The following is a 16,321-nucleotide window of genomic DNA, read 5'->3' on the forward strand; positions in this document are numbered from 1 at the left end:
TTATGTTCTGAGATCCATCTGGCCTTCTCTAATCCAATGTGTGAATATGAGCCAACACACAACAGTTATATAGTGTAATTTAAAAGATCCATTAGGCAAAGTAACAGGCAAATCATTTTTTACATGTTGTTTTATTGTAATGGAACTTTCTTTTACTCTATTTAGATGTGGAGGCTCCCTACTGTTTCTTCTACTTTGTAGCCACACATTTCTCATTTTAAACTCGTGTTTGCCTTTCTTCTGTGCAAAGGTATCGTTGTGAGTGTGAAGCTGGCTGGGTGGGACAACACTGTGAACAGGAAAGGGATGAGTGCAAGTCCAGTCCTTGCCAAAATGGTGGCACCTGTTTGGACCGACATAATGGCTACACCTGTCAGTGCCAACCTGGATTCAAAGGTAATAATTATTATTATTATATTTCAGCATTTAATTTTTTTGAACTCACTCCGGATTTCCATTGGATGCAGAACGGCTGCGGACCGGCTCCGCTGCGTGTCTGCTGCGTGCTCCGCCGTCCGTCAATACCCACTAGGTCCGGATTTGTTGCGGCACGGCTGCGGCCATGAGTGACAGCTGTAGTCACGAATTCACGTAGAATAGAACCACAAAACCAACAACAGTTTGTTTCCTTCCAGAGGAGTAGAGGGGAATCGACTCTGTGCTGTGTTTTCAAGGTGTAGTGCAGGGAATTATGATCCGCCGTGAGCACAGTTGTTTAATTATTTGGAAAATTAACCGGATGTTTTATTTTGTTTCTGTGCTCGACTTCCTGTCCCGCACTCTGTCGTGTGCTGAATTGCTGCGGAGCTCTCCGGCGTACGGCAAAAATAGAAGCTCTGCGTATCTGCTCCGGAGGGCTGCGGACCGCCGGAGCTGGGACGCAGTCGGAAAGCAGCCGTTCTGCAGTCAGTGGAAATACACACACGTTGACTTTAATGGAAACCTGTTGACTCCGCCGCCGTTCCGCAGCCGTTACACAGCCGGTGGAAATTGGGGGTTAGCAATCATTAGAGGAAATGGCACTGAATTTTAAAATTAAATATTTGAATCACCCCGCCTCTCGCATTAGGTGTGACCTGTGAGAAGAACATAGATGAATGTGCATCCGGGCCCTGTCTGCACCAAGGCATTTGTATAGATGGAGTCAACAATTATGCCTGCCAATGTAGTCCGCCATTCATAGGTTAGTGATTTCACATTTTCAGCATATCAACATCCACTTATTAAGATGTAATATCAGTTTTTGTAGCAGCCAATTAATTATCTTTTTAGCAAAGATTTTCATGATTTTATCATTATGAAAAATATGTGCTATGCCCAAATAGGTAAAAACTGTGAGATGGAACAGGCTCCCTGTGCCTCTCATCCATGTGAGAAGGGAGGAGTGTGCCTTCCATCTGCAGACTACACCTCCTACACCTGTCGATGTCCTGCTGGTTGGGAAGGTATGTGTGTATCCGTCAGATATTGTGTTCATATATGTCTGTCCAATTGAGTTTGTATGGAAGTAAGATAGCGTGAAACTAGGACGGTGTGCCTGATAGCAAAATCATATCTAATATTATGTATTACTGCTAGATTGATGCAGTACTAATCATTTTTCGTTTGTTCACCATTGTGTAGGAACACGTTGCACGGAGGATGCGAATGAATGCAGAATGAACCCTTGCAAAAATGGTGGTCGTTGCTTTAACACCATGGGCAGCTACACATGTAAATGTCCACCTGGATACAGCGGACACAACTGTCAGACGGACATTGACGACTGCTCACCCAGTGAGTTTCACTTTCATCTAATTCAATCACCCTATTAATGGCTGTATGCATCCCAATGGAAGCCACGCCTCTGTATTTATGACAGCCATGTATTATGACGCCTATGTAGTATTCTTTAACGTATCGTCAGACACTGGAGATATTCCAATCCTTAGTGGAAAGCAGCATAAAAAAAGATATTGAGTTACACATGGGTGTGCGCATGATACAAAACAATGTACGATGTAAAAATAGACAAACAAATACAAGGGAAGGTGCTTCCACTTTTTTTTTTTTTTTTACAGATGTTTCAGCCAGACTGCTGGTGGATTATTCATGGATACCTTGGATGAATTGTTCATTCAGTGACAGCTGTCATTAAAAGCCTCTTTTACCCTCTCTGTATTCCCCTCTTTAGACCCATGCCTGAATGGAGGCTCTTGTGTGGACGATGTTGGGAGTTTCTCCTGTGACTGCCGCCCAGGTTTTGAAGGCGACCGCTGTGAGACTGAGGTAGACGAGTGTGCCAGCCAGCCCTGCAGGAACGGTGCCATCTGCCGGGACTACGTCAACAGTTTTGTGTGCGAGTGCCGACAAGGCTTTGATGGAATCTTGTGTGAACACAACATCCTTGAATGCACTGAGAGGTCAGCCATTCATTCAAAGCATGAAGCCATAAAACCTGCATTTTATTTCCATGCTTAATTGTTCTGTTCTTCTGCAATGAATTTCTTCATGGATGATTTCTACTGTGTCTCTTGCAATGACCTGATGGAAAGAATGATAACTATGTTGAAAACTAATTATATTTTGTTTGCCCTGCCCCTTCATTCGTACGTCCCAGCAGTCTAGACAGTCATTAGTCATTACTTTCCTTACTATCCCTCCAGCTCCTGTCTGAATAATGGGACTTGCATTGATGGCATCAATGCCTTTTCTTGCCGTTGCCGTCCTGGTTTTTACGGGGAATTCTGTGAGTTTGAGCAAAATGAGTGCAACTCTCAGCCCTGTAAGAATGGAGGCACCTGCACGGATGGCCTGGGCAACTACCGCTGCACCTGCCCCTTGGGATACAATGGACAAAACTGCCAGGTAAATTGTCTGTGTGTCACTGCAAGTGTACAGAGAGGGTCTGCAGGTAACATGAGTGAGCTGGGGCATATGTGTTCTTAGCAATTTCATATTTGCCAACATTTGACTAAAGTACCTAGGGTTTAAGTATATAGGGTGTTTTATGCTGCACTGATTGTAAAGCTTTTTCAGGCAAATTTGTAAATTTTTGGTCTATAGCAACACAGTTGACAAAGTAGAACAAATGGTGCCTCACAAACTGAAGAAGGCTTGACAATTTGAAAGTTGAGTTGGGTTGGATGCACCCAACTTAAAGTATCAAACTCCAGAAGATGGCTGGATGTGGTGTAATTCCGTCTGTCTTTAACATTTACAGCCAAAAGTGTAACTCTCTTCTTTTGTTTTCTTTTGTATGCAGAACTTAGTGAACCTCTGCAGCCAGGTGCGCTGTTACAACGGCGGCTCCTGCTCTCAGACATCGACCTCCTGGACCTGTCACTGTCAAATGGGATGGACGGGACTTTACTGTGACGTCCCCAACATGTCCTGCCGGGACTTTGCTGCCAGGGAGCGTGAGGAACTATTTATTTTTCACAACACAATATTTATAATTAGGATAAGGGCAGATATAATCCCCACAATACAGTAATGATGAATTGATCTTAGAGACAGTCACCACATGAGAAAAGTAGCATTGTAGCTGAACAAACTTACCATTGAAATGTGTTCACTATAGCCGGACCAAGATACTTTTGTTTTCCTGCCCACAGTTTCATCAGACCAAACCTTAAAATAAGCAATACTTGCACAACTTCACATTGTTTTTCACTGTTTTTTTTGTTTTTTAATCCTTCTTTACTAAATTACTGTAGGTATGGAAGTGGAAAATGTGTGTAAGAACGCCGGGCGGTGTGTGAATGTGGGCAATTCCCACCGGTGTCAGTGCCAGCGAGGATACAAGGGCAGCTACTGTGAAGAGATGGTCGATGAGTGCCAGTCAAACCCCTGTCGCAACGGAGCTACATGCAAGGGCTATCAGGGCACATACGAGTGTATGGTAAGTCAATTCTTTGTTGCTGGTGTATGTGTGCATGGTTTGTATGTTTTTAAAGCTTTTATGTTACAAGTTGTATGTTTGTTTATAACAAACTAGCAGCAATTTTCCCGCAGCACACAATGAGCTAACCTCTGTGTCTTTGTTTCATTGCTCCAGTGTAAAGCAGGCTACCAGGGGGTGAACTGTGAGTATGATGTTGATGAATGCTACTCTAGGCCCTGCCTCCATGGAGGAACCTGTATCAACCTCATTAACCGCTTCACCTGCGCCTGCCCGCCCGGAACACATGGTCAGTCTGCATAACGCATACGTACACACGCAGGACGATTTAAAACGGTCCTTTAAACATTCATAAAGCAGATTCAATGCTTTACTTGATACAAACAGTGATATCTTTCTGTTCACTGCTCTGTAGGGCTCCAGTGTGAGGTGAACGTGGATGACTGTGCCCCCAAGCCTGGCTCCTCTGAACCTCGCTGTCTGAATGGAGGACAGTGTGTGGACGGTGTGGGCCGTTACACATGCTCCTGCCCTCCAGGATTCGTTGGAGAACACTGTGAGGGGGATCTCAATGAATGCCTGTCTGGGCCCTGCCACGCCCCCGGCAGCCTCGACTGTGTGCAGCTGGTCAACGATTACCAGTGTCGCTGTCGCCTGGGGTACACAGGTATGTTCGCATTAGCCGCTCAAAAGGGACATCATAACAGCACCATACTGTATTAAGTCTTTTTGTATGTTAGAAAACTAGCAAGGCATTCATGTTTCAATAATGTGAGTGTTTTGGTAATCCTGCAAAGTGTTTCAGTTGTTGATTAATTCCTTTTCAGGTCGTCGTTGTGAGTCCATGGTGGATCTGTGTCTGTCTAAGCCGTGCCACAACGGTGCCGTCTGCTCTATGAACATGAGTTCAGCACATGGCTACACCTGCTCCTGTGTTCCCGTAAGTTTCTCAAATGTCAATCCTTTTTCTGGCACCATAAGAAACAGAAACATGGTGTCAATCGATTCTCCTCTTTTATGTTCGCTTCCTGTATAACACTTTTTCTATTAATTTCTCAGTGCAAACAGGCTCTGTGCTCTCATTCATCATAATCATGTCAAGCTATACTTTCATGTTTTTACATTAAGGTCTTTATTGACAGTGCTGGGCTCGTCTATCTTTCACATAACTATTGGCATGCATATGCATATTTTTAGGGGGGGTTTATGTCTTGATTTTTGAGCATAAGCCACAAAGTTCATAGTGTGAACTGGTTGCAAAGTGGTGTGAAAATAATTGGCAGCTGGCAGTGGTTCGAGAATACAAAACACCTATTTTGACAAGGCTGTCAGATATTGTGTTACAATTTATTAACACAAAAAAAACAATCAATACCAGTAATGTTCCTCCATTTTCTTGGTATATTCTCATTAGTCTATTGGCTACCGCGCATCCCTCCAGACTTGACTATCGAACCGTGAATGTCAACTTTAGTTAATAAGGAACACAGCTTACCGTGAACTATGTTAAATGTGTAATTAATATTTTTTATATTTAAAAGTTTAACAATCCCCCAAATTCTATTAAATCTTCAACAGAACAGTGTTTTAGTATATAATAGTGCATTTGTGATGCTTAATTATCACTTAAGTCTTAGAGGATATTGGATCTATTTCATTAATCTGTTATTAATTATATATATATATATATATATATATATATATATATATATATATATATATATATATATATATATATATATAGTGAAGGGTGGCTGACATTACTACCTCAGTGTTTCTTTTGCTCTCAGACTAGAACACCAGTCTCTTCAAACTAAATGCTTGTTTTTCTCTGCACTAACATCTTGCTCCCTCTCTTATTCTCATGCTTGCTTCAGAGGGCCACACCATGGCTCAGGTATAGTAGCAGCAGATTTGTAAAACCTACGTAGATGTATATTAGTTTATAGTAGTTTGTTTGATTAAACGTCAGCTGCCAAGTTTTATTGTCCCTTTACAAATGTGTATCCAAGCCTAACTTTTAAAATGACCATATTACTATCACACTTCAACAACATCTTATGTTTTACAGGGCTTTACTGGGTTCAACTGTGGCGAAATAGAACACTACAATTGTTTGAAGCTACGTTGCCAGAATGGTGGCCGCTGTGTGGAGTCACCAGGCCACCTGTATTGCCAGTGCCAGCCGGGCTTCAGTGGACCACACTGTGAGAATGAACAGAGGTGTCCATCGCACTGCCAAAATGGAGGAACCTGCATCAGAGACCCATCCAACCCGTACCAGTATAGCTGCCGCTGCCCCATGTACTTCTCCGGACGAACCTGTGAGACAACGCTACTCACACCACGCACTCCAACCTGCCCCTATCTGCAGTGTGAGCAGCATTCTGGGGATAAAGTTTGTGACGATCAGTGTAACAACCATGAATGTCAGTGGGATGGAGGCGACTGCTCGCTCAACTGGAAGCAGCCTTGGGTTAACTGCACCGCCAGTGTTCCCTGCTGGGATCTCTTTAAGAATGGACTTTGTGACAAGGAGTGTGACAACCCTGGGTGCCTCTTTGACAGCTTTGAGTGCCAGGAGACCCCACCGTCCTGCAAGTATGTGACCCTTCTCTTTATTTTTGTCTTTGCTGTTGCAGTTATGTATAAAGTCCAAAACATTTTGAAGCCAAATCACTAAACAGCTACCCTCTTTGGTCTGTGTATTTTCAGGTATGACAAGTACTGCGAAGACCACTTTGGGAACGGCATCTGTGACCAGAGCTGCTACACGGAGGCTTGTGGCTGGGACGGCCTGGACTGCTCAGCTGACACTCCAGCCAAAGTGGTGGATGGCACGCTGGTCATCGTGGTCCGGCTGCAGCCTGAGGAGCTGCTTGGAGACTTGAGGGGTTTCTTGCGCTCCCTGGGAGCCCTTCTGCACACCAACGTGAAGGTTAAGCTGGATGAAAATAAGAAACCAATGGTGTACGCTTACTATGGGGAGGAGGAGCACGGACGACATTTACAGAGGAAGAGAAGCAAGCGGGAGCTGGACAGGGAGGTTATTGGGTAAGGATAGTTCATGTTGGGGTCCTCACATAATTTCTCTTCTTTCAAGCTCTCTTTTAATTCTCAGTATCTTGAAATAAATGAACTGCTTGTCATTAACAGTCTTTTTATTTTTACATGTTTGTCTGCGCAGATCTGTGGTGCACCTGGAGCTCGATAACCGCGAATGTTCCCGGAGTTCTGTCGACTGTTTCTCCAGCACAGATGAGGCTGCGTCATTCATTGCAGCAGCACACATCAAGGCTGAACTGCCTTACCCTCTGGTGTCTGTTAAGAGTAAGTAGGCCTGTCATACAACAGTTAATGGAATTTACCTGTTTCTTTTTTTATGTAAAAAAACTAAATCAAATGAAAACAAAACAATTGGTATTAAGACTTGGTTTGTTCAGGTGACCCGACAGATCCACCTCCGCCACCGTTGCTGATGATCCTGGTTGGAGTGGCAGTGGTTATTATTCTGCTTATCCTGGTGCTGGGGATGCTAGCAGCCAAGAGGAAGCACAAACAGGGCGTCCTGTGGCTGCCTGATGGCTTCATGGCCAATAAGAATGATAAAAGGAGAGAGCCTGTCGGACAGGATGACTTTGACATGAAGTGAGTGGATATACAGACCAACAGCTTGTGTTGCATGCGTGAGCATACAAAGTATCCCTCCTAAGAGCTCAATTGCATCAGTAGAAGACTGTGGTTGTACTGTCCAGCTCCCAGTGTTCAGTACTGCTTGAGTGTAAAACATAAAATGCATGCTCTGTCCTGGAATGAATATAAGCAGAATGAGATGTAACTGTCGCTTAAACTTTTTTCTTTTTCTCATTATCAGGAATTTCAAGACCCAGGATGGAGCCATGATTGATGGAGGTCAGAGTCAGAGATGGCTGGATGACGACGTCCCATCCAAGAAACCAAGAGTAAGTGAATTGAGAAAGAAAACGGAATGGTGCAAATAAAGCTGATGAATTGGAGTAGTTTAAATAAAATTGGGTAAGGGATGTTTGGTTGTCGTAAATGTTGTTTCAAGCTGCTTTGCTTTTATTTTTTATTTTTTTTATAGACTGAAGACAAACCCTTGCTGCCCATTGCTATGGATGGAGGTGTTGACCGGAGAGAGTGGACCCTGCAGCACCGCAAGGCTGCTGACATCTCGCTGACTCCCCCACAGGCCGACCTGGATGCTGACTGTCTGGATGTAAACGTCAAGGGACCTGGTGAGGAATATTTACTTCTAAACTTCCCGATCTGATCACCTTTTTTAAGAACTTCTATAACATTGAATTTATTTTCTCTCAGATGGCTTCACCCCACTGATGCTAGCATCGCTGCGTAACGGTGGAGGCCCGGACTGCAGCCTGCACGGAGAAGAGGAGGAAGAGAGTGGAGGAGATGAACCAGGACCGAGTGTCATTTCAGACCTTATCACTCAGGGTGCTTCTTTAATGGCTCAGACTGACCGTACAGGAGAAACGGCGCTCCACCTGGCTGCCCGCTACGCCAGGGCTGATGCTGCTAAGAGACTGCTGGACGCTGGAGCTGATCCCAACGCCCATGACAACATGGGCAGAACTCCGCTGCATGCTGCCGTGGCAGCTGATGCCCAGGGAGTCTTCCAGGTGAGACAACTGTTTGATCATAATCGGTTATAAACTTGAGGTGAGTTTAAAATAGGTCAGCCAAAACCACTCTACCATTGTAGTTACTAATTTAACTGTAATCATAAACAAAGGTAAAGGTATGAACAGATAATTACTTGTGAAATCTGCATCCCTATTATCCGTCATGTGTTTGTCATCATATCTAATGTATCTTTATCTTCTCTCAGATTCTGATCCGTAATCGTGCAACAGAACTGGATGCCCGGATGAATGACGGCACTACTCCACTGGTCCTGGCAGCCAGGCTAGCTGTGGAGGGCATGGTGGAAGAGCTGATCCACTGCCATGCTGACATCAATGCTGTAGACGACCATGGTCAGCCAACTTTTCATATATTTACTATTCCCGTGGAATGTCTCATTTTTGTACTGTAGGTCTGGTGTGATCATTTCATGCACGCAGGTATTTGGATTACAATACTGCTCATATTGAAACTGCAGTTTTAGTATGAAGAATCATGCTAGTATGTAAGCAAGACAAGCTAATTAGATCCATCCATGCAAATTGGAAGTGTTAATGGTAGAAAACCGTAAAGACACTGTAATGCTTGCTTGAGTGGGGGTGTGGCCTTGACCAACTGCCACTTTTCTCGTTTGAAAGCCATGATGTCTCTCTCTCATGGGTGGGCTAAATTCTCTGGGCGGGCAAAGCAGAGAAAGGGGAGGTAACCTTGCTCCTTATGACCTCATAAGGAGCAAGATTCCAGATCGGCCCATCTGAGCTTTCATTTTCTCAAAGGCAGAGAAGGATACCCAGGGCTCGGTTTACACCTATCACCATTTCTAGCCACTGGGGGACTATAGGCAGTCTGGGGGAACGCATATTAATGTTAAAAAAAAACTCATAAAGTGAAATTTTCATGCCATGGGACCTTTTAAGACTTGAAGAGCTTTGATTAGTCAGTCACAAAAAATCTAAATTGTAATGATTTCATTCTGGTTAAACATGGATGTGCTTCTTTGTCTTTTCTCACCTTCCCCACATTTTAGGCAAATCCGCTCTGCACTGGGCAGCTGCAGTTAATAATGTGGAGGCCACTCTTGTGCTTTTGAAGAATGGAGCCAACCGGGACATGCAAGACAATAAGGTTGGTTGTTGTGTTTTCATTTCTGCTATTTCAAACCATTGTTCCTTCGTTTGTGTGCTTATAAAAATGACTTAAGTAAAAATCTGTAAAAAAATTGTTTGGTAGATTATTTCTCTGTGGTAACAATGCTTTTTAGCAATAAATTATATACCGTTGGAAAGCCTGTTTAGTTCCCTATCAAATGGTGCCTCATTTGTAAGGAACAGGCATTTGTGGGATGAGCAGCAGCGGTGAGTATGTGGGTTACGCCCATGAAAAATTTGCCAAATCTTCTCTGCCAATGCCAAACAGCTTATTCTGCCTTTGACTATAAGACTTATTGCCAAAAAGCATTGTTACCACAGAGAAATAATCCACCAAACGCAAATTTCCTTACTTTTTGTTTTAAGTTTAGTATCTGGAGGTGAAACAAATGCACAAAGTTGTATTTAATCTAAATAAAATGTATCCATCAGACTTTTATTCAGAGATGTATTTGAAATGCACAGATTAAATTGAGACTCCACTCAAAACAGTGTATTAAAACTGGCTGCTTGCCGTCTTTCCTTCAGGAGGAGACCCCACTGTTTCTTGCAGCCAGAGAAGGCAGCTTTGAGGCAGCTCAGGTTCTCCTTGACCACTACTCCAACCGTGACATCACCGATCACCTGGATCGGCTGCCCCGCGATACTGCTCAAGAACGCATGCATCATGACATAGTGCGCCTGCTGGACCAGTACAATTTGGTTCACAGTCCACACAATGGCCCTAACCACATGGGCGGAGGAGGAAACTCCTCCATTATGTGTGGGGCCAACGGAGCAGGCTTCATCGGCATGCGCCCCGGGCCGCAGGGCAAGAAGAGTAGGAGGGGCGGAGGTGGAGCGAAGGTGGGAGGTGTTGGCGGGGGAGCTAAGGAGCTAAAAGACATGAAGGCAAAGAGAAGAAAGAAGCCCGCTGGAGGAGAGGGGCCGGTTGTGAGTGCTGGAGTGGGAGGAGGAAGTGGAGGAGGTACAGGCGGAGGGAACGCAAATGGCGTCAAGGCAGCAGGAGGACTTCCAGAGAGCTCTGTCACCATGTCACCAGTTGACTCCCTGGAATCGCCACACTCGTACACAGGCGACGTGTCCAGCGCCACCTCCACCACAGCGACCTCCCCTCCCCTCCTGAGCAGCCCCACCTCCCGACCAATGCTGCCCCCCGTCAGCCACATGCTGGGACAGCAGCAGAGCTGGGTGGGTATGACCAAGCACGGCTACAGCGGCCACATGTTCGGCCTTGTGTCGCACCAGATGGGGGGTTCGCATCCCGGTATGGGCCAACACCACAACCAGGGCCCGATGCTGACTCCCATGAATGTCACCATGAGCAGAGAGCAGCTGCCGCCCATCGTCACGTTCCAGATGATGGCCCCTGGAAGAGGCCAGGCCATGCTGAAGCAGCCTCAGCCAGGGCAGGTACAGGCCACGCAGTCCCAGGGGCAGAACCAGAATCAGGGTCACTCCCAGCAGGGGCCAGGCCACCTCCGGTGCCCCCAGGGTATGATGTATAAGATGCCTGAGCAGATGAGCATGGCGCACGGGCTCTCCCACGCCCTGCAGCACCCCCACACCGTCAGCCACGGGGGTATTGAGGGCCAGTCTCGGCCGCTGCCCTCCTATCCACCCATGCAGAGCCCTGTGGATAAGTACCCCACTCCCCCCTCCCAGCACAGTTACACCACCACTAGCTCAGAGGGCACCACCCCCGGCCACTCTGCCCACCCACCCAGCGAGCACCCATATCTCACCCCTTCACCCGAGTCCCCAGACCCTTGGTCGTCCTCTTCGCCACACTCCAACTCGGACTGGTCTGACGTCACCACCAGCCCCACCCCTCGGGGGAACCCCCACCACGCACTGCCGTCTTCACACCACACACACATTCCAGAGCAGGTGCATCTGCAGCTGCAGTCGCAACAGGTGCAGCAGGCCTCTCAGCAGCCTCAGCACGGTAACATGCAGGTTTTTGCGTAGGCCGGCCCGAGGAAAGCATAAACAGACTGACTTTGGGGTTCTGTGTAGTTGAATAACAGCACATAGTAACTCATACAGTGCTTTTCTCACGTCTCGTTAATTCTTTTTTTGTTCTTCTTTATAATAATCAGTCACCTCCCCTTTTATGTTTCCTTCTCCTCTTTGCACTTCAGATGCTTAAGATGTTTGTATAGTTTCTAAAACGCCATTGAGTAGTATCAACTAGATATCAAAAGTTCTCAATACCAAAAAACATGCAGTTTCCTTGTCGTTTCTGCGATCCCAGCCGAGCATCCTCTGCTCTCTGTTGGCGAAGTCAAGACTTCTTTTCGGCCTTTGGCACCCAAACACAAACTCTTTATTGAGGGATCAACGAGGAAGTGCCGACCAGATGGCGGCCGGTTGGTATTGGATCAGGAAAACATACTGTTGAGATGGACTCTATGACGTGACGGAGGACGTTCTGCATTGATATTGTCTGTTTTGTAGGACATTGTCATTTCTCTCTGCTATATGCTATCCTTATGTGTTGTTTAATGTGATAAGCCTGCCAATACTAACTCGTCGTTGCAACCATTCACTCTACTTTTTTAATACAATGGATCACATTCAGTTGACGCTTTAATTCGTTCAGCAAAACTACCTAGTTGTTGCCTTATTGTTTTTTTATTCATGCATTGTTTTTGTTTTTTTTGTGCTAAAGGGGGATTTTTATAAAATGCTGTTGCATGACTAGAAAGACAAACATCGAGTGAATTACAGATTATATATAAATGCACACAGATGCATCTTGTTACTAAATGGCTCTACACTTGTGCTAACAACTTAAATATGTATTTACTGCATTGATTACAGTTGATAGATATTAGTGGTTTCCATTAATCAAACCCACAGAAGGTTCAATAAATGCAGTTTTTCATTGCATGCTGTAGGTGCAGTGAGAACGGTGTATGTTTTGAAGGCAGTTACTGTTACCGAAATACAAAAGTTTGATTTGAAAACCAAGTCAGAGTTAATGTGGATGTAGTTATATCACGTCTTGCCACAGATGGTGCCACTATATGTCATGTGTTGTTGAGGGATTAATTAAGCTTGACAAACTTTATGCAAAAACATACATTAGTTTTAGAATGTTGTATGTTGAAATGGACATAGATTTACAGCACATTCTGCTTGTTATTACTGAGCTCGATTTGGCAAAGACATGTTGACATTTTAAAATGTCCGTTTCTGTTTTTATATGAATTCTGTTCGCACTTCTTGAATGATTCTGAATGTTACAGAGGCGCATGTTTATACCTTTAAACTGCCTCCTTGCTAAATGTTTTCTCTTCCAAAATCATTTAACCAGTTTTGCCTTTTGCTTAACTACAATCAGTTTATCTCTGCACCTTTTTAATTGTAATGATTCATACACCAAGTCTGGAGGTGAGTAAGGTATGAGAAAGTATTTTGTCTTCCTTCTTAAATATGTTGTTGAACATAGCTTTGTGTGACTGCTCTGTAAACACAGACAATCATTCACTGTATTTGTTACTGTTATTTTTGAAACTTAAAAAAAAAAAGAACATCACTGTCTCTAAGACCAAATTTATTTTTTTTCTGCCAAAAATATACATCATGTCCAAATTTGTATCAGTTGTTGTCCTTGATTTGGTTATTGTTGTGATCTATAAAAGCCTAAAGTTAGACACACAGCACACACATCCAATACCAAGAAATGTTTTAGTTTAGAGTATTTGTGTGATCAAATCAAATTATTCACCAATATTCCCAGTACCTGCCACTTCAGGTTCTTTTTCTACGTACCTGTGATGTCTCTGCAGTTTCACAAAACACATGTACTGTACATTGAGGTACCGTGTCAGTCAGCATTTTTATTAAGAATTGAGCATGTCAGTTCCCATTCATATGCCAGGCCATGTGTTAATTTTCTGTATATAATTTTTTTTTGTATTGTACTTTCCTCTGTTAACCAAATAGCCTATAATATACATGCCATATGAAGTAGTTGTCGCCATGTTTGTATAAGGTAGAAGAACTAAAAACTGATGAAAAAAATAAGTTGTCTGTTGTCAAAATACCAAATGATCAACCAAATCTGTTTACTGAAATAAAGCCCAGATCTTCATAGACTTTGCACGTCTTTTTTTTTTTAAATATACTGTGTATTTGTCCACAAGTTCAGACACAGTGCTGGTGATTGAAATCGTTTTATAATGGGTTCAGGACAGCAACTTGATTCCATCAATTAATTTTACTGTGCTTCATCAGGGTACACAATACCAGTTTAATGAATAACTGCAGGTTGTATTTCACTGAAAAAAATTATATATATATATATATATATATATATATATATATATATATATATATGCTCCCATCAATCTGAATGAATCTTTACAATGTAACCTTTCACCAAAGTTAAAAATGTAATGTGTTTTGGTCAGTGGTTCAGCCTTTCCAACTGTTAAGCACTGTTAATATCATGGACAATGTTCTACAGTACAATGTTAAGATCTTGATAATACTATTTAATAAAAGTAAAAATATATTACTATAGTAATAGAAACAAGAAACATGTCTTGGCTTTTTGCACCGTTAAACATATTTAAATCTGTCAGTATTTTGATTGAATTACTTGAGACAGTGTGTTTCACTACTTGCTACTGGATGTTTAATAAGCTGTTTATATTCAAAAATAATTATTTGGTGTGACTTTGGCCATAAATGTGTAATTATTCAGATTATTAGTGCTTTGTTAGTTCTGGAAAGGAAGTACCTTAAGTCACCAATTCACACTTCATTTTACAGCTTAAAAATAAATACGAGTAGTGCAGTTTTTTTGCCAGTCCAGCAGAAGGCGCTGGGTCGCACAGGAAGCTTTGACAAAAAGACGAGGAAGAAACCTGTACACGGAAGTCATTCAGAATTTTACCTACCATACAGTTTACATACTTGAGGTTTGATTTCATCTGCAGAGTTTTTCGGCATCATTTCGTCTTTCCTCTGGCGGTTAGTTAAACCGTAATGGCACTTAACGATGGGACAGTCGGCGTGGACACCGTGATAAGATAGCGTGTAGTTATCAGCAGACGGTTGATATCCAGTGAGGGTCAATGGACGCCAGGACCTGAAGGGCTGCTGTTTTGACAGCTGGGTTGAGCCTCCAGTACCTGGTCTTTCTGCCCGACAGAGAGAGCTGCTCGAGAACAGACACGACCCGAGGTTTAAACACTAAAGAGGGGGTTATACTACGTAGAGACAAATATACGTATGTGAAGTTGCTTTTAAAGTGCAATTGAAGGCAAGGCAGAAAGGTGAGGGTCACTCCCTGTCAGTGTCAGCGACTCCTTCTCACCAGTGTTTGCTCTGTGAGTAAAAAGCTCTTTTTGTTTCTAAAAAGGTCTTCTTCCACTCCTCACTGTGGTTCTGTATTCACCTCCCGACAATACTTACATTTCGAACTACTTGGACTGTACCTTTTTATATCGTCATTTTTACCATTACTGTGTCCAGCTTCACACCGACCCTTGGTCATGGCCTCTCCCCGGCTGAAATACCTCTCTCTGGGCGTGCTGGTGTTCCAGACCACGTCCCTGGTGCTCACCATGCGGTACTCCCGCACCCTGCAGGCCGAGGGCCCGCGGTACCTGGCCTCCTCGGCGGTGGTGGTGGCCGAGGTCATGAAGATCCTCACCTGTGTGCTGCTCGTCTTCAAGGAGCACAGTGAGTGCACCTGAACGCAACGCTTATCACCACAATCATTAGTAGAAAACAATGCCCCAGTAGCCCATTATTTTCATTTTATTATAATAATCTAATAGAGTGTTTTTATTGATTAATTGTGAGGTCTATTAAAGGTCAGACAATTGTGAAAAAAGGCCATCACAATTTCCTAGAGCCCATGATGATGTCTTGTAATTTATTGTTTTGTCTAACTAACAGTTTCCGTAACCTGAAAATGACATCAACATTGATATAAAGCAAGGGGAAAAATGGAAAAAAAAACTCCAGTTTGAGAAGCTGAAACCTTCTTATGTTTGTCATTTTTGCTTAGTAAATGATGTCAATTATGAAATATCGAAATTGTTTTGGATTCTGTTATTACACTTAAGGAATCAAATGACTTCTTGATTCTGCCCTTACTATAGTGTTAGTGTTGGTACAATAGCCGCATTTTGGTAATAAAAAAAAAAATTCTTTTCTTGATACTTCGAACATTGAATGTAATAATCCAAAGTTGTCACGTGTTCAATGTTGTCTAAACAGAAGCAGCTGCTTAACAACTTTGCCTAAAATACAGTCGAAAAATAGCAAGCGAGCTGATAGACTTAATTACAAAATGAATTTATAAATGTCTTATGGTCTAACCTGTTTGTTTTCATTCGTTAGATTACAGCATGCGAGCTCTGAACAGCCTCCTGCGTCAGGAAATTGCCCACAAACCCATAGAAACGCTGAAGCTGGCGATTCCCTCTGGGATCTACACGCTGCAGAACAACCTGCTGTACGTCGCCTTGTCCAACCTAGACGCAGCCACCTACCAGGTACAGCAGAGGGACGGGTGGGGTTTAACGAGACTGTGTGAATCTGAATGACTCGCAGCATGACTCGCACAGGACCTGATGTGTCTTTCTGAGCCATTTTAGCA

The 16,321-nt window shown here is 43.6% G+C and overlaps 2 protein-coding genes across 2 annotated transcripts in view; both read left to right on the top strand.

The window, feature by feature from the left end:
• notch2 (notch receptor 2) overlaps window positions 1–13,803 on the top strand; it is a 50,941-nt gene extending 37,138 nt beyond the window's left edge. The window contains 22 exon segments of the mRNA XM_039810898.1: window positions 251–396; window positions 1,070–1,183; window positions 1,326–1,445; window positions 1,624–1,776; window positions 2,174–2,402; window positions 2,646–2,847; window positions 3,245–3,398; window positions 3,699–3,883; window positions 4,040–4,172; window positions 4,299–4,550; window positions 4,711–4,823; window positions 5,955–6,484; window positions 6,599–6,937; window positions 7,071–7,213; window positions 7,327–7,531; window positions 7,758–7,845; window positions 7,989–8,142; window positions 8,225–8,544; window positions 8,754–8,901; window positions 9,576–9,673; window positions 10,225–11,538; window positions 11,540–13,803. Of these exon segments, the coding sequence (XP_039666832.1) occupies window positions 251–396; window positions 1,070–1,183; window positions 1,326–1,445; window positions 1,624–1,776; window positions 2,174–2,402; window positions 2,646–2,847; window positions 3,245–3,398; window positions 3,699–3,883; window positions 4,040–4,172; window positions 4,299–4,550; window positions 4,711–4,823; window positions 5,955–6,484; window positions 6,599–6,937; window positions 7,071–7,213; window positions 7,327–7,531; window positions 7,758–7,845; window positions 7,989–8,142; window positions 8,225–8,544; window positions 8,754–8,901; window positions 9,576–9,673; window positions 10,225–11,538; window positions 11,540–11,719 (5,320 nt within the window). The 3' untranslated portion in view covers window positions 11,720–13,803.
• Window positions 13,804–14,551: 748 nt separating this feature from the next.
• The window catches only part of slc35a3a (solute carrier family 35 member A3a), an 8,565-nt gene continuing 6,795 nt past the window's right edge, over window positions 14,552–16,321 (top strand). Inside the window, exons 1-3 of the mRNA XM_039811748.1 lie at window positions 14,552–15,041; window positions 15,187–15,396; window positions 16,063–16,217. Of these exons, the coding sequence (XP_039667682.1) occupies window positions 15,207–15,396; window positions 16,063–16,217 (345 nt within the window). The 5' untranslated portion in view covers window positions 14,552–15,041; window positions 15,187–15,206. The remainder of the gene's footprint in view (window positions 15,042–15,186; window positions 15,397–16,062; window positions 16,218–16,321) is intronic.

This window comes from Perca fluviatilis, chromosome 9 (assembly GCF_010015445.1).
Source record: "Perca fluviatilis chromosome 9, GENO_Pfluv_1.0, whole genome shotgun sequence".
Lineage (NCBI taxonomy): Eukaryota > Metazoa > Chordata > Actinopteri > Perciformes > Percidae > Perca > Perca fluviatilis.